An 18,691-nucleotide genomic window follows, 5' to 3' on the forward strand; every position below is an offset into this window, starting at 1 on the left:
GGGAACACTTGAGCCAGTGTATTGGAGTGTAGCAGTGGGAGCAGAGAGCTTAGGCACTTTAGGAACTATAGGTCCTCCCCAGTGGCAAAGCCCGCAAGGACAAACCAGGAGTACAGAACGAGGGGGAGCAGGGAAAAACAACAATCCAGACAACATAACACATACAAAAGTGTAATAGTAGAGTGTCCAGTGTCTCCCAATGAGGAAAAAGATTTAATGTAAAAACCAAGATACTATTTTTTTATTTTTTTTTCCAGGAATCCATTGGGGAACACTGGAATCAGTACATTTTTAACATGCCAAAGCTGCTTTTAAAGCTGGGGTACACACTAAATGATGTGTGTACCTATGGATTTGATGGGCTGACAGATCAGGCGGCTGGTACACGCTATGGTACTCAATAAGTCAGCCCTTGCTGCATACCACTGCATGGGGCTGTCAGATTGAGCAGCTCACCGCCCGACATAATGGGTACATGCTGCACGATTTGAACTATTTGTCGTTCCAATCCGTCGGAAATCATCGCCAAGTGTGTATCCAGCTTAAGCGATGCTCTGAAGTTGTGGATTCCAGTGCCTTACGTCTAAAGCTGACATCCCTGGATGCAAAGGTATTTTGCCTGTACAGTTTAAGGTGTGCACCAAAGCCTGGTGGCTGTCTGGCACAACTTCTCAGCAGAAGTCTTGTGCTGTTCAACCCTCACAGGTGCAGGAACTGGCAAACTTGCCTTAAGGTAAGCCTAGTGGATCATAAAAGTAGTCCATCTGGCAACTGATATGTTTACAAGCTCATACAGAACTAACAGGTCATAAATCTGGTGCAAGGCCTCTGTCTATGAGCATAGGCCTGCAAAGCCTAGACCAGTGGTTCTCAAAATTGGTCCTCAGGACCCCACACAGTTCACGTTTTCCAGGTCACCCAGCAGGTGTACAGGTGTATTCATTACTCACACATTTTAGAAGATCCGCAGGTGGAGCTAATGATTTGTTGGTCTCACAGAATCACAAGTGAAAACGTGCACTTTTTGGGGTCATGAGGACAGAGTTTGAGAATTCGTGGCCTAGACCAGTGGTTCTCAAACTTGGTCCTCGGGACCCCCCACACAGGTCACGTTTTCCAGGTCACCCAACAGGGGCACAGGTTTATTCATTACTCACTGACACATTTTAAAAGATCCACAGGTGGAGCTAATTATTTCACTGATTCTGTGAGGAGACCTGCAAAACATGCACTGTTTGGGGTTCCGAGGACAGAGTTTGAGAACCTGTGACCTAGACAAGATCCAAAAAACAGAGAGCCCTCTCTGGCCAAAGGTAGAATCACAATTTCCTGACTCAAATGGAAATTAGAAACCACTTTTGGCACAGTCTGGTTGGCATGAGAGTTATAGAATGGAGACTGAGAGGAAAAAGCCCAGGGCCATAACTAGGGTGGTGTGGTCGTACAGAGTGCTGGATGCTGTGGGGCGGAGCCGGCCACCACCGTAATCTGTATTTGCCGGGTGCCTGCTGCAATGTATGTTACGCAGTAGTGTGTCAGGCAGCTCCTTCTACACTATGGAGTTCTGCCTCCCGGCTCCTGCCCTGTGTGTGGTGAGAGATGTCATGACGTTTCTTCCCACAGTACCTCCTCCTCCTCCTCCCAAAGGAGATTGTGCAGCCGTCTCCTCCCTGTTACTTGTTCACGGTGTGCTGCTTGGGTAGAGGCAGTTTTCATGCGGCCACAGGCCGTGTATGTGCGGTCAATGTGGCTGCTAAATCCTAGTGTGGTATATTAGATTATGATATGATAGCGGCGGCTGATGAGCTTAAAAATGCCACCAGCGCCTGCACAGCTTCTGAAGTCATTAAGTTCCAGCTGGCCTGAGCTTGCTTTTCATAGGACGCTGGTCACTGCTCCTGCTCCTGACTCACACAAGCCCACAGATTCTGCCCCCATAACAGGTCTAGGATGACCAGCAGGACCAGAAACAGGCATCCATCCCTGCTGACCTCTATAATGCTGGCCTCTGGGTGGGAGAACGGTAAGTGGGAAGGGAGGAGGGACAGGGCTATTTATTAATGTGAAGGGAGTAAGTTATTAAATGTAACAAATGTGGGTCCTAGGCATGCAGACATGAGGGTGTGGGTGCTGGAGATGCAGACAGAGCATAGTTTTGGTGCTGGAGATGCAGACATGGCCCATAAGGGTCATAGCAGCAAGTGTTGGCGTTTTAATGTGGGTGAAAAATTGGGAGATGAGGTCTTTGGGGGTAATTTCTGGATTTTATTTTGGTATGCATTACAGGGGAGTGCCCAAAGACCATGCTTTTAATAAATAATGGGTTGGGGGGCACCAAAATGTGTAGTTACAGCTCTGAAAGAGCACCCAGCGCCAAAACTCTGACTGAGAAGATGGCAATTTTTCAAGCAAGGAATTTGAATTCCACGAAGTCCAATACTTCAAAATGATGATGCTAGAGCATGGTCTCAACCCCATAGTCAGAAAACTCCTTAGCCATAAATTTGGACCAACATCTTTGCCAATAAAAGCATCTGAGGTAAAGTCTGATGAAAGGAGCCCAACTTAAGAGATCAGGGGGTCTATGCAGTGATAAGTGCCAGCCAATCAGCTCCCAACTGTCATTTTTCAAACACAGCCTGTGAGATGACAGTTGGAAGCTGATTGGCTGGCACTTATCACTGCTTAGTACATAGACCCCCTAGGTCATAGAGGCAGATGTCAAGCTGAACCCTTTCCCATGTGAGTGGTGTCAGTGTACTAAACACCATCTGGGAATATCCACTGCACACTGACGAGCCCCCTCTCATTTTACTATCTGGAAGACCCATGAAAGCATTACTACCAGAGGAAACATATATGAAAGGGAAGGTATATTGAGCCAAAAGGGCATCCACCAGAAACGCCTGTGCATCCCTCATCCTGAAGCAGATTTGTTTCACCTTGTGGTTCAGCCAAAATGACAATGTCACCCTATTATTATCCCCAGTGGTCCACTAGCTGTTGCAACACCTCTGGAAAGAAGGACCATTTCCTGGGGTGAAGGATTTGCCAGCTGAGAAAGTTTGCTTCCCAGTATTTCACTCAGAGAAATTGGAAAAATGCATAGACCAATTTACAGAATAAATTTATAAAAAATTTAGTGTATTATCAGGATAACAATGAAGTCATCAGGTATTATATAGAACAGTGTTTGCCAAACTCATTCCTTAGGGAGCACTAACAGTGCATGTTTTCCAGGTCTCACAATCACAAGTGGAATAATTAGCTCCACCTGTGGATATTTTAAAATGTCAGCTAGTAATGACTACACTTGAGCACCAACTAGTGTCGAAGCCGGATAATTGGCTGAGACAGCATCTGTTACAATTAAAATCTGCACTACGCCATTTTACGAATGGCCGCCCAATGCCATTTTAGCGAATATCACACAATATCAGTACATACGGCGATTCCCACGCAATAGAACAATGTTAAAAGTCCTCACTATATAAATACATACATTTACTAAAACATATAATATGAACTACCCTGCAAAACACATACCACGGTGTACTTCACAAACTCGTAGATGCACAATGCTAACTAGCGTCTTTTCATAATATACCTACACATTGCACACTTACATAAAAAGGTTCCCTAGTATTAAGGTTACTATTCAAGGTTTTATTCATTATTCAGTATGTAATAAAGCGATTGTATTTAAGATCTCAGGTTTAGTACATGATAAACAGACCGTGTTTGGTGCTATTCTAAACTTCTGTAAATTTGCAGATCTCCGGTTCCATCGGCAGGGAGATCGCAACATGTGTCTACAAGTTATGGATCATAGAGAGTTAGGCATTGAAATGTACTCTGTGATGTGATGTTTATTAGCCAGTTTAGACTTGTTCTTCGGCGGGGAAAACGGACACAAAGAGCTGTTGTAGGCTGAGCTACTACAATACAAACTGACCTATGAACTGCATCGTAACAGAATAAACTGGAGGAAAAACCAGTGGGATTATGCCAACTTGTTCTATTGTATTGCCTATCTCTGCAAAGGTTTATATGCAAGCACCCTGGATCTTGTAGTTAGTCATCTTTCTTTTCTGTTGACGGAGGTTTCATAGTTGATGTCGGGGATCTGGATCCAGAGCGCATGCGTATGTATTCGACTGTATCTTGTGATTGTATAATTTGTTTGCGCTAATTGTATTTAGATCACAGCGTGTAACTATCTGCTTTTTGGTGAATAATATCTTTTTGTGCTTTCGAACCACAATCCAAGTCTGGAAAGCAATTATTTCTTGTGCGACTTATAACGCTAAATAGCGACATTTAAGGTGTATACCGTATATACTCGAGTATAAGCCGAGTTTTTCAGCACATTTTTTGTGCTGAAAAAGTACCCCCTCGGCTTATACTTGAGTGAAGTGTAGCGCTGACCGAACGGAGTTCGGTCAGCGCTACACAGCACAAACACACAGCAGCCGGAGCCGGCAGCTGTGTGTTTGCTGTAATCAGCAGCCGATGAGAGTCTGTCAGACTCATCGGCTGCTGCTGCTCCCACTGCGGGAGCCATCTTCCGGCTCCCGCAGTGGGTAATGGGAGAGACGTAATGAGTAATGACTTCTCTCCCATGCAAAGTGGCGTGAGGAGCTGTTAGCGGCGGGACCAGGAGCGGGAGTTTCAGGTAAGTGATTTTTTTTTATTATTCTTATTACGTCTCTCTCTACTGGGGGGGGGGGGACACTACTGGGGGCAATTACTGCAGGGGGCACTAAAAGGGGGGATTATCACTGTGGGAACTACCAGGGGAGGATTACTACAGGGGGCACTACCAGGGGGGGGATTACTACAGGGAGCACTAAGGGGGGGATTATCACTGGGGGCACTAAAAGGGGGGATTACCACTGGGGCACTACCAGGGGGGGATTACTACTGGAAGCACTGAAAGGGAGGATTACTACTGGGGGCACTACCAGGGGGGATTACCACTGGAGGCACTACCAGGGGGGATTACCACTGGAGGCACTACCAGGAGGGATTACTACTGGGGGCACAACCAAGGGGAATTACTGCTGGGGGCACTACCAGCTGCTGCCATTTCCCACCCTAGGCTTATACTCGAGTCAATAAGTTTTCCCAGTTTTTTGTGGTAAAAGTAGGTACCTCGGCTTATATTCGGGTCGACTTATACTCGAGTATATACGGTATATCATTAGGTATTCACACTAGGAAAAATGGAAACCATGCACTGTGATTGATAATGATGGGCAGGAGATTGCACCGTGCATACGGATGTACCATCCCTTTTACTAAAACATTTGCAGGCAAATGCTATATCATTCCCAAACCCTAGAGAATATTTGAGTGCCATATGTGCTTACATATCCAGAAAGCATCAGATACATGACTTCACTAGTAGAGACTTTAAAAAATAATACATGATTGCTTACCAGAGGACGGAACCCAGTTAATAAAAGCTTTTGTATTAGTACCGGAGCTAGAATTAACTTACCTGTGCCAAAATGGGACAAATTATTTGATATTTCCCAGAAACCTAAGGAGACACTTTCAGGAGTATATTTAAAGTAGAGGTACCTGCTGTACTTGAGGGATGGTACAGGTGAATGATGATACACACAAACCTCTGCTAGTATCTTGCTTTATGAGGGACTTAAATACCAAATTAAAGCAGTTAGTGTCAGTGGCATCACAAGGGGGGTGCAGGCTGCACCCAGGTTTCACCCCCTGAGGGTTGACACCAAAGTGACAACTCCTCAGTAACAGGAACCGGTTGCTGCACCGTAGCATTACATGCAGCACTCGGCTCCTGACACAGGCAGTCGGCACTGCACACAGACTGGTCCTCAGGCAGTCTGCATCTCTGGGACCCCAGGAGTGACTAAAATGGGGGTTCAGCCCTCGAGGTCACGCACCTTTTGCCCCATGCACTACAATTCTATCCGCACCGGGTGTCACCACAGGGAGGGACACCACTGCCTGGTGTCCACCACTGAATTGGAATGGGAGAAAGCTAACCTGAAGGGTGTGATGGAGAGGCTAAAGGGCATTAGCGTAATTTATCTAAAACTGTTGACCTTTTGTTGTTTGATTCTGTCCCATCTAAGAAGTTTGTGCCACCCTGGCCAGGAAAAACGATTTTCCCGAAACACTGCACTTAGGTGGTTAGTTCCTCCACCCATACCGCAGTGTAAGCTGGAACAAAAAGCCTGTTTCTGTTCCAGCAGGGTGGGACACACAGCCTGTGCATGCAATCAACTATGCAATATGAATAAGAGGGGCGGACATCCAGTGGATCACAATAATAACACTGTACAACAAATTAATACTTTTTAAAACTAAAATGATTTCAGAATGTTTTTACTAGCTCTATTTTTTGAGCTACACTACTTGCACTATACTATATACTCCCGTATGCAAAATGCTTGGGAACAGGGGTATTTTGGACATCGGGATATTCCGTATTTTGGAATATTTGTATACCATATTGAAATGTCTTAGGAATAGGGCCCAAATCTAAACACAGAATTCATTTATGATTAATATACACCTTATACACACAGCCTGAAAGTAATTTTATACAATATTTTCAATATATTTTGTGGTTCAAACAAAGTTTGTGTACATAAATGAAATTAATTTATGTTTCATATACATCTTATACACACAGCCTGAAGGTCATTTTATACTTTATTTTTAATAATTTGTGCCTTAAACAAAGTTTGTGTAAATTGAACCATCAAAAAGCAAAGGTTTCACTATCTCAGTCATGCTAAAAATATTACGTATTTCGGAATATTTGGATATGGGAGACTCAACCTGTATGTACATTAGTAATATAGTCATAGTGAAAAGCTATTTTAAAATAATCTGATATTTTCTTGATAGAAAATAAATAACAGTTGTTTTAATTCAATCAATCACAAAGAAGAACACAAAATGAAACAAACATACAGCATATGAAAGTACTATCTAATATAGTGCCCTATTCATGGGGGTGCTTTCTCTTTGCTTGTCGCTTGTGCTCCTCTTCTGGGGCATCTCTTGTCACTGTCCAACAGTAGTGATTCACCTACCCCGATATCTTTGTTAATATCATTGCTGACATGTCTTGGTGGAATTGCTCACTATGCTTGTCACTCAGTGCACCACAGTTATCTTGTGTGGGTAATCCCGTGAATAGGGGAGGGTACAAATAACTGATTCATTTAATTGGGTCATTAGGCCCCGCCCCCTCTGCACGGAACGCAGATTGCTGGTAAGATTCTCTCCATTCTGCCCACTTCACTAGGAAAACCCCTACATCGTCATAAATGGGCTTTATCTCAGAACTCAGAGCTAACTGAGAGTTTTAAATGCCATATTCATTCTTTGCATGCTGAAATCAATTAGAAGTAACTATTTTCACATCGGAAACATTTTCATTGTTGTGCAGTGTAATAAACCAGACAGCACTCTCCCAGCAAGGGATGGGAGGGGAAATTGGGACCATCAATGTTGATGGTCCGGCAATCCTTTGTCCTATATGTGTAGTGCAGTAACTATTAAGACCCAAAAACCAACAGTGACAGTCCGAGTTGATAATACATCTGTACAATTCTTGGTAGAGCCAGGAGCAGTCCAATCAGTACTACACACTGCACTACCCTCACAAACACTCACGGGACACAGCTTAAATGTAGTTAGTGTATAAGAGCAAATACTATCAGACAGCCGCATTCATATAGGATGCCTTTATTTAGCCTCAAACTCATGAGCAAATTTACAGCTTTTATATTTAAAATTAAAAATTCCATTTTCTATGGTAGATGAATTTTGGTAAATTTTAGAGGAATCCCAAAAAACTCAACACATCATTTGTTAGGTTTATCTGGAACAATAAGCGAAGTAGAATTGGTCTGGTTCGGCTCCAACAATGCAAATCCAACAGGGGAATTAATTTCCCAAATATCGTTCATTATAACCATTCTGCTTTATTATGCCACTTACGAGATTGGTTGAATGGCACATCTATTTACACTGATTTAGCTCTGGAAGATCATTTTCTAACAGATTATGGGGGTCATTCAGACCCGCTCGCGAGCGGCAGTACGCTCGCAAGCGGGTCAATGTTCCCCACTGCGCATGCGCACGACGGAGGGAGCTCCTTCTTGCGCATGCGCAAGACCCGGGGAGCGACGGGCTTTCTATCGCTCCGGGTCTCGCACCAAAGGGGGCGTGCTGTCGATGTTGATTGACAGCACGCCCCCTTTGATGGGCGTGTCGGGGGCGCGCCTGCCAGACGGAGGCGTTCCCATGGGAACGCCTACCGTCTGAAGCCAGCCCCACTGACATCACTAGTGATGTCAGTGGGAGTGATTTTGGCTCTGATAGAGCCAAAATCACTCCAGGGCTTGTGGCAGGGAGACCCTACCGCAGGGTCTCCGTCGCAAGTCCGATGGTCGCGATGGTCAAGACCATCGCGACCATCTTTTTGGCCGCTCGCATATGCTGTGGGTGGTCACCCACAGCTATACGAGCGGCCAGGAGGCAGCTCCATTTTCATGGAGGAGGGCCCTGATTCAGAGCGAGCGCTCTGGTCAGAGCGTTCAGCTCTGAATCAGGCCCTATAATCTAATATCATTTTTACATCTTCATGTCTGTGAAGTTACCTTGGATCAAAAAGCTAACCCTCTTCTATGGACCACACGCAGGATGTGGCACATACTAAGGCATAAGCAGGGATTGAATGCCCATAAAACTCTGTTTGTCTCCCTACATCGAAACCCAGAATTTCAGCATGGGAGTGCTACATTCCCTTTTTCAATGTGGGCTGCCCGGGGTATTCAGTCTGTACGATGTCTGGTGGATTCTGATCTTAGAGATCTTCTCACGTTCCATAGGGCGGTAGAAAAATTAGAGTTTTTATCTTGTTTTCCTTTTGCTTCTTACCAAGTACAACATTATATAAAGCAAATCATTAAATACTTTTCAGAAAAAGATTGGGTCAACAATTTAGATGCACTACTATCAGTCCCCCCACCTACATGTAAAGCGATATCCCACCATTACTTATTTTTGAGAGATAGCTTAGATTACAACACTCTTCAAACTGGTTTGCCCTTATGGATACGCCAATTCCCCCAACTCACACCTGATATTCTGCTCAAAAATTTATATGACTCTTGTCGAATTATATCTGCTAGCTCTTATCAAGAATTATTTCTTAATGTCTACCACAGAACATATATTAGCCCACATCATAGCTTCCTGATGGGATCCTTGACCTCACACACATGTCACCGCCGTGGGGAAGAAAACGCAGATATTTTTCATTGTCTGTGGTCTTGCCCCTGGTCAGAATGTTTTGGCTGAGAGTTCGCAGATATAATATGGATAATTTTGTTAATTTTGTGCCATTTGATCCCTTATGGGCAGTATTGGGTATTTTTCCCCAAGATCAACATATAACAAAAGGTTGTCGCAAACTGCTGTTGGTGGTTAGCGTGGCAGCTAAGAAAACCATTTTACAGGTGTGGAATCAGCCAGGTACACCCCCCTTTTCACTATTTAATAGTTATATTATTTGTTCCAAATGGATTGGGTGGAGGCTTCTTTGGACAAAGAATCTAGGGTGGGAAATTTTTTTGAAATATGGGAGAGCTATATTTCTACACTCCCAATAACTACTCAACAAGTTCTTACTAAATGTTTTTCTTCTTCTTCGTGGTACCTTTTACGTTTGCTTGACAAAAATCCTCCAGTGGCTCCATAATGGTATCCCACACGATGCACCCTTCACCTATATTATCTACATTATCTATAATAATTGTATTTTCAATACAATGTTATCTATATATTGTATCGTATATGTCCTGATATTTTGACTATATCAAATTGAAACTGTCTGTTAATTTATATCCACAAATCTGTTTTTTTTTTTTACTTAATGCTGAATTGCATTGTTTGTCTATATGTCTCTGATTCAATAAAAAAAAAAATTTTTTAGAGGGATCCCAAAATAGAACTTTTTTTTATAAAATAGTGACTAATATCTTTTACAGATAAAGTTTTGAAACTGGGTCACACTCCCTGAGAGGTGAAACACGGTGCTCTATGAATAGTGGTTGCGCACTTAGGAGTAAATGAAATAGCCTGAACAATGTGAGCATCAGAGAGTTTGTGGCGTGCCTGTCCCATGTTTTAATGAGGCAATCATTCTAAAGGTAAAACCAGTTTGATATGGCATTTTATATGATTGCCCCTTTAAAACATCGGCCAAACTGTCTGGGATTTCGTCTGTGCCTGCTATTCGCAGACTGTTACTTTTACCCCTTAAATCGATTTCTTCTAAACACATCAGATTACTTCTACTACAGAAGAAGAAATTGTATAATAGAAGTATCCAAATACTGGCTGATCCTGCCACTTCAGATCAAGTAAAGATCCTGCAGTTCATGTCCAGGACAGTGTGGAAAAAAGCACATAGTTTTATATGTAATTTGTCATATTTTAAGAATGATGATTCAAATTATGAAGATGAATGCTGTAAAACCTAGCATTTACATAATACAGCCCTTATCTGTATACATGTTTGAAATAATATGGAATTACCAACAACTCATAATTGATTATTGCTTTCTGACGTGTCTAATAAAAATAGAAAAAAAACAATTACAATGGTGATTACTGAGCGCTATGTGTAATGCAATTATTTTTGTGACACCTGTAAAATAAATAAATTGCTTAAAACAATATATGTTTATAGCTCATTCTGGAGATTGTGGTGGGTCCCTTTGTGAACTGGACTGGCACTTGCACCTGCAAAAAATGATGTTGTCTCTCTCTTCCTACCTTACCCATTCCTTGAACCAGCTGCTCCTTCTCCGACCGCTGCGGAGAAATCCTCAGTGTCCGCTCGCGGTGGTAGCAGGTGTAGTATAGTCCAGGGATCAATGCCTCCAGGCATCAGGTGGCTACCCTGGATGATCTCTGGACCAACTGTTTACACAGTCAACTGCATGCACCATCCCACTCCCGAGTGACGTCATCATCAGCGGCCGATCGCGGCTAGTCGTCACGGCAGCACAGAGAGCCAGGCCAAGGCCAGGCTTTGACTCTCTGATCCCTGGACTATACCACAACCTCTACCACCGTGAGCGGACACTGAGGATTTCTACGCAGCGGTCGGAGGAGAAGGAGCGGCTGGTTCAAGGAATGGGTAAGGTAGGGAGAGAGAGACAACATCATTCTTTGCGGGTGCCAGTCCAGTTCACAAAGGGACCCACCACAATCTCCAGAAGGAGCTATAAACATATATTGTTTTAACCAATTTATTTATTTTACAGGTGTCACAAAAATAACTGCATTACATATAGCGCTCAGTAATCACCATTGTAACTGATTCACCATTGAATTGAGCTGCTTAAAAACATTAGAGCGCGGATATATATACATTTTTCTAGAAAAAAAAACAATGTTCCCTATTAAATTCTGCAGATAGAGATATATTGCCCTGTATCCTGTCACCTCAATGTAAAATTATGTTGTAGATCTCAAAAACGGTCCTCAAGGCTCCCCAACAGTTCAGGTTTTAGAGATATCCATGGTTGAGCACAGGTTGTTAAATCAGATTGACTGAGGAACTAATTAAGTCACCTGTGCTCAACCATGGATATCTCTAAAACCCGAACTGTTGGGGAGCTTTGAGGACCGCGTCTGGGAACCTCCGTTGTAGATTATTAACTGAAATAATTACCCAAGTCCTTGCCAAATCCAGATTGTTTGAATCCTCCGAATGGTGCTGCAACATCGGTTTTGTTGTATGTGTTGATAAATACGGTTCCAGCTTCCAGCTTCTCGCTCACGTACATGGCCTTACTTATGTCTTTTGTAAAAACTCCAGACGCTAGCCCAAATTCTGTGCTATTGGCTCGTGCCAGAACTCCATCAATATCGCTGTGTAAGCAAAACAAGAGAACTGAAACCAAATTTACACCTGATACATGTCAAATGGTATACTGAGCAGTTTAAGGAGCACTAGCCACAGGGCCTGATTCAGAGATGGATCCAATGTCAATGTCGGGTGCAAGCAGACAATTTATTAGTCTGCGCATTCGTCCCAATGGTACCGCCAGGGGACCCAGAATTAATTTGAATGGAGAGAGTGGCGCGGTCAGTGAGTGCATCTTTTTCCACAATTGCGCTGATTTCGGCAGCCATGTTCAGACAGACATTCTGCGCCTCCATAGGGCTGGTGGAATGTTTGACAGTAGCCCAATGGTGTGTCTTAGTACGCAAAGCAGCAGATTAGCGTTGGTAGTGTATGGGATTCATACAGAGACGTCCATGGCAGCACATTAGCATAAAGATGCAATCGCGGCTGCATTAGTAACCACCTCTGAATCAGGCCTACAGTGACAGGGAGAGTGCACTGATGGACTTCCAGGAGGTCAGTAAGGAAAGCTGAGAGCAGTGGCATTCAGGAGGATCGACACACGTCTCTATAGCAACTACTGAAGAGTGATTAACTAATGATGGTAATAACTAGGCAGACACAGGACCTCCCACTCCTGCAATTAGCATACATGTACTTTTTATAAACATTTGGTGGTGAGTGACATTTTTTTTTCATAATCACTTCTCTCTTTAAAATAAATAACTAGGTAGCGTATAGCTCATCTGTCAACATAAGTGCCTGGAAATGATGGGATATTTAGAATCTGAAGTAATGATAAACATAGCTTCTCTAGCTAATTTGACTTAGACACTGGTGTTTTATGTATGTTGACAGTACTTAAGATTCCATAATAATGGCAATGCTTAATCCAGTTGTCTATTTTAAATAATATGGTTGATACGTCAATTGATCGCTATTATGAATGCATTTACGATACATAGCAGTGCTAGCCAGGCCCAAATAAAATGCAGGCACAGAAACAGACAAATCTCAGGTGCACAACTCCAAATAATTAATAATATATATAAATGCAATAAAATTTTGCAATCAATAGAGGTTTTTAGCATAATCATGGCCAAGGTTATGGTCCTACCCACCATATCCAGGTAACCTCTTTCGGGTAGGTCCCTAACATACTAGGGTTCAAATCCAGAGCACAGGACCCCCCAAAACTGGCCCAGCCAAGCTGCCCCAGGGCACCACCATAGTAAGAAAAGTGCAGTGTAAAGAGATAGTTAGGAGCAGCTGCAGCTGCATATAAAGAATGAAAATAAAAAAGTGAAGTACATATATATTAAACACAGTGAAGGGTTAAAATGTGTTATTAAGGAAAGTGTGTTATAATGCGGTGCCCTGAGACAGATTAACCAACGCAATCCAGGGGGACCCACACCTCAAAAATGAACCAAAGTTGCACTTCAATATATAACTTGTAGGACTTATCTAGAATTGTGCCTAATACAGTGTGCATATACATTACCAAACTCCATGCTTTTAAACCAATAAGGAAGGGTGCTAATCCAGAATGAGGGCGTCTATTTTCCCTCAGAAGTGCAATAAAGCACATTAAATGGAGCATATAGGAAAGATTTCTGGACTGCACAACCTGACTATATATATGATGGGAGGTGCTACCTGATGAGACTAATTGCAGGCACAGAAACGGACAAATCTCTCCCTGAGACAGATTAACCAATGCAATCCAGGGCGACCCACACCCCAAAAATGAACCAAAGTTGCACTTCAGTATATAACTTGTAGGACTTATCTGGATTGCATTGGTTAATCTGTCTCAGGGCACCGCATTATAACACACTTTCCTTTATAACACATTTTAACCCTTCACTGTGTGTGTTTAATATATATGTTCTTCACTTTTTTATTTTCATTCTTTATATGTAGCTGCAGCTGCTCCTAACTATCTCTTTACACTGCACTTTTCTTACTATGGTGGTGCCCTGGGGCGGCTTGGCTGGGCCAGTTTCGGGGGTCCTGCGCTCTGGATTTGAACCCTAGTATGTTAGGGACCTACCCGAAAGAGGTTACCTGGATATGGTGGGTAGGCCCATAACCTTGGCCATGATTATCCCGCTGAGATCCCCAGATCTGTACTGGCGTCTCAGCGCCGGCGGGGTGACGGAGCGGCAGCTTAGACGTCCTATGCACAGTCCGACGCTGCCGCTCTGAAAGTCCAAAGTAAAAATAAAAAAACTCTGTACTTAGAAAAAATAAAGCTATGGGGCTGCTAATCAGCTCCCCACTGCACTAAACGGTGACCCGACTCCGGCCGGGCACAACTTAAACTGAGGTGCCTCTGGCTGGGGGTGGGGTTGTAGGGAGAGTGGACCCAAGTGCATCCTGGGAGCTAAAAGCTTTAACTGCGTGGTGCCCGGATTTGGTTCCCAACCTATACCCCAAGGTCAACCCTGTGGACCCCCTATGGACCCTGAAGTAGAAATATAGTCAGGTTGTGCAGTCCAGAAATCTTTCACAACTCAAATGGAACAAGCAGCCATGGTAACAGTGAATGCAAATCAGGGCAATGCACCATAGACAACAGTGCCCCCATGTTAATTACACCGATAGTGCTCCCATATTAATTACACCAACAGTGCTCCCATATTAATTACACCAATAGTGCTCCCATATTAATTGAACCAATAGTGCTCCCATATTAAAGAGCTATTCCAAATTAATTTAGAAGTACATTGAGATATAATAAAATGGTTAGAGCTGTAATAGACACTTCTGACAGCCTGAAGTCTGAAAGTAAATTTAGGACAGTGAATGCTCATAAACACAATATCTGGGAGAACTACCAGTTGGTGGTTCTACTAGGTGGTGGCAGTGGCTATGATCCCCCTTGTTTTTTAGTTTCTCAGATTAAATATTATATTGCTTTACTCGGAAGAGAGGGTACTTACTATCTGTTGGTAGTGTGTTGTAAAAGAAATTGTTAAATTGGTGGAAATTTTGCTGTTTGGGGACATTTACAATTCGTGCTAGATCATTAATTTACCTAAAAATGCAATCAAATAGAACTCCCATGTGTAATGTTACCACACACCGTTTATTTTACATTTGAAAAGTGATGGGGATGTAAATAATTGTATATATTTATATTTGTACCATTTCTAATTTTTGTAATTTGGGGAAACAAAAGTTTGTTTAAAAGGTCTCCACTTTGACTAGCTCTAAAAGATTCAGTTTAAACGGGAACTAAGAGAATTTCTATTAGATCCAGTTTACAATGTTGTAGCTATCTATCAGGCAGAAGAGAACTGATATACATCTATCTATCCTGCACTTCCTAGGGACTGCCTTTTGCTAGGTTAAGCCCCTGTGACATCACTGAAATGGTATCACGTGAATTAATCAAAAAGAGAGTAAAGATCAAGCACATCAAGCAGAAATCATACTGTGCACTGTGATCAAAGTGCATCCTATGGCTGTCACTGACAGCTACGACTAGCGATAGCTCAGACTATTGCATTTGTTTTCAAAATAAAAGTGCAGAGTTACTAGACCACCACTATGCCAATTTCATGTGGCAGGCAGTGGGTAAAGCTGGCCACACACTAGACCAACTTACATCCAACCATCCAACTAGTTGATTGGTTGGAATGAAAATCTGGTAAGGTATGAAAGCAAATGACAATCAGCAATTTGCTCCCAAATGCCGGAAAATGGACAAAACTGTTCTTTGAACAAATTGTTTAGATCAACATTTAACCAACTTCTCTGAAAGACCATTTTCATCTGTTTTCTGGCATTTAGGTGCAAATTGCTGATCATCAGTTACTCCCATACGTTACCAGATTTTCATTCCAGCCAATCAACTAGTTGGCTGGTTGGATGAAAGTTGGTCTAGTGTGTGGCCAGCGTAAGTGTTTTTTTTTTAACTCATGCTGTATGTGGTTTCCCAAAGTGTGATTTGATGATGAGCTAAATAGGAGCACCTGATACTAGCAGAAAGATGAAACAGTTCTTTCTGTAAGGTGTAAACATAGCCAACCATCTCTGTCGCGCTACTGAAATGTGGGCTGATGCATCAATAAAAATACATACCCATCTTTGAACTTGGAGATTACCATTATTGGTCCAAAGGATTCTTCCTGTGCCATGTACATATGGTCTTCTACATTTGTGAATACAGTTGGTTCCATGAAGAATCCTAAAAAATATTAAAGAGAACAAATTAATAAAAAAAAAAAACATTTGGCAACAAAAATGTCACTTCTTATTGAAGTTGCAAGAAAGAGAACTAAACATAAATGTATATGTATTGCTTTCTACAAACAGCGAAGAAAATACTTTGTGGTTCTGGCTTTTGCATTAAACCTTTTCAAAACAGCAAAAAAAGCAGGATTTAATGCATAACTTTTCATAAAAAAATCTGCACTTGAAAATGATTGAAAATTTGCAAACAATAAAAAATGTAAACCGTTTTTGAGCTAAAATCTCACAATGCATAGAAAAACTATTGTCATCCAACAAAGCATTCAATTTAGTAGAAAACTACTGCATTAAATTAGGGGAACCCTGTTTTATTTGACACAAAATGAGGAAGATCCCTTCATTCTGTGAAAAATGTAATTTGTGTGTGTACTATTTTAGTCATTGCCTGATCACCAGACAATAACTACTAAGGTGGCAGATTGTTTGAAGGAGGGGACTCTGGGCCTGATTCAGCACGGATCGCTATTCTGCTTATACGCACGCACCGCAGTTGCTAAAATCAGCGGTGCTATTTAAATGTTTGCATTCACATTGCGATTGCATCCTGACATAAGGACGCCCACTTCCCCTTACTCACATCTGTATACTAGGGGAACATAGCGAAACCATTGGTAACATCGGACCCATACGCACACTTGCACAAGCCCTGACCTTACTCAGAAATTGCTCACATCCACGCACGCTATAAGTGCTTTGGCTGCTTATAGCCATGCAGTGGATAATTTATGCACGCCCCTGCAACGGTGATGAAACGCACTGGTACGCCTGCGTTCGCCCGACAACCCCCCCGTCACCACCCACAAACGGCACTTCCTGTCAATTACTCAGCTCTGGCTCTGTGTAGCCGCTGTGATTGCAGTTCCCATCGCAGTTGCTAGTTCACGCACGCGCAGTACGCAACAATCGATCAATTGCGTGCGTATAAGCAACTACGTTTCTTGCTGAATCAGGCCCCTCTATTCCTTCAAACAAGGTTGCCCTCAAATATGTTGGGAAAAATAGCACTGCCCTTTTTTAAATGTGGTGCCCCCATGTGTGCATATTACATTATGGGGGTGATAGGACACATTTTCTGTAGCTGGAATCATATTGACTGATGGTCTCCATATAATAGCTACTAGAAGTCCACATCATTTGAAAGATGGGACTCACCTCTTTTAAATGTGGGTGTCCCTGAAATAATGCAAGCCAGGATAGGTAGATGTTCCCCATTCCTAGACCACGTTTTTTCTGCAATGTATGGGGCTAATGATCACCATACATTAACTTCTATGGGGGCACTTAGTTTCAAAGAGAAGACTCTGTTACCAGCAAGGGTGCCCACAGTTTTGCAGGTGCCAGGATAAAAGGGATAGGGGACTTACAGTCAAGCCCCTCCCATTCCCTGAATTACTGTCTGTATTTTTTGTAGCGTGATTTAATCGTGTACAAGTGCGACAATGTCATTCTCTTGCAAGATGCTCCAGGCATAGCCGTGACCCCCACTGGTTATGAGTATCGGTGTGGAGAAGGTTAATGGTTGTTTTTTTCTTAAATTGTTCCCCTTCCTGTGGATGAGAAGAGGGACTGATTGTCATAAGTAGCTATCATGATTCTGAGCCTGCAGAACCACCTTGCTGAGTACTTCACATATAATAATCCCTTTTACTGGAACTACTATCGTTCACTGGTACTTGGCTGCCTGACTTAAATTCTAAGTAGTGCAGACTCAAGATCACAGACACACATATTTAAAGGGAACAGGACACTTCTAACATGACTAAATGGCATAAGAAACTAAAAGCACTAGCTAAATGTGCCATTAAACTGTGGCACCAGAAACTTAATGCACTAGGTAAATGCCAACTAAATAGAAATAACTAGATGATACTAAACTATATATAGAACACAGGTAACCAAATCTTCAGAATGGTTCTGGTAATTACACTGAAGTATATGCTAGCAAGTTTTCTGAATAGCACAGATAAGTGCACTGCACGATGGAGAAATGCAAACAGGTAACAGGTTTTCTGCATAGCACACATAACTGCACTGTAGAAAAATGCTGACCAGCTTTTCCAAATAAAATAGGTAATTTACACAGTAAGGAAATGCTGAACAGATCTTCCAAGAAGCACAAGTAATTTGCACAGTAAAGAAATGCTGGCAGGTAGCAGATAATTGCACTGTAGAGTAATATTGACAGGGCTCCAGACTCCTAAATAATGAAACTATAGAGAAACACTAGCCAGATCTTCAGAATAACCCAGATTAATATTGTACTGAGAATAAATGCTGATATATCTTCCAAATAGCACAGTTAATTTACACAGTAAGAGACGCTGGGCAGATCTTCAGAATAACCCAAACTGATTGCACTGTGAAGAAAAGCTGATAGATCTTCCAGTAGCACAGATGATTAAACTGTAGATATATACTGGGTTGTTTTCTTCTTAAATTGATTGCACTGTGGAGAAATGCTGATAGCTCTTTCAAATTGCACAGATGATTTACACAGTAAGAGAC

At 42.4% G+C, this 18,691-nt stretch overlaps 1 protein-coding gene across 1 annotated transcript in view; it reads right to left on the reverse strand.

Moving 5' to 3' along the window:
• Window positions 1–18,691, reverse strand: part of ALDH1L2 (aldehyde dehydrogenase 1 family member L2) — a 97,361-nt gene that overhangs the window by 2,194 nt on the left and 76,476 nt on the right. The window contains exons 21-22 of the mRNA XM_088454348.1: window positions 16,016–16,121; window positions 11,747–11,946 (exon numbers count right to left, since the gene is read on the reverse strand). Coding sequence (XP_088310474.1) covers window positions 11,747–11,946; window positions 16,016–16,121 — 306 coding nt within the window. The remainder of the gene's footprint in view (window positions 1–11,746; window positions 11,947–16,015; window positions 16,122–18,691) is intronic.

The sequence above is a fragment of the Taudactylus pleione genome, unplaced genomic scaffold (genome assembly GCF_031769625.1).
Source record: "Taudactylus pleione unplaced genomic scaffold, aTauple2 ptg000040l, whole genome shotgun sequence".
Taxonomy (NCBI): domain Eukaryota; kingdom Metazoa; phylum Chordata; class Amphibia; order Anura; family Myobatrachidae; genus Taudactylus; species Taudactylus pleione.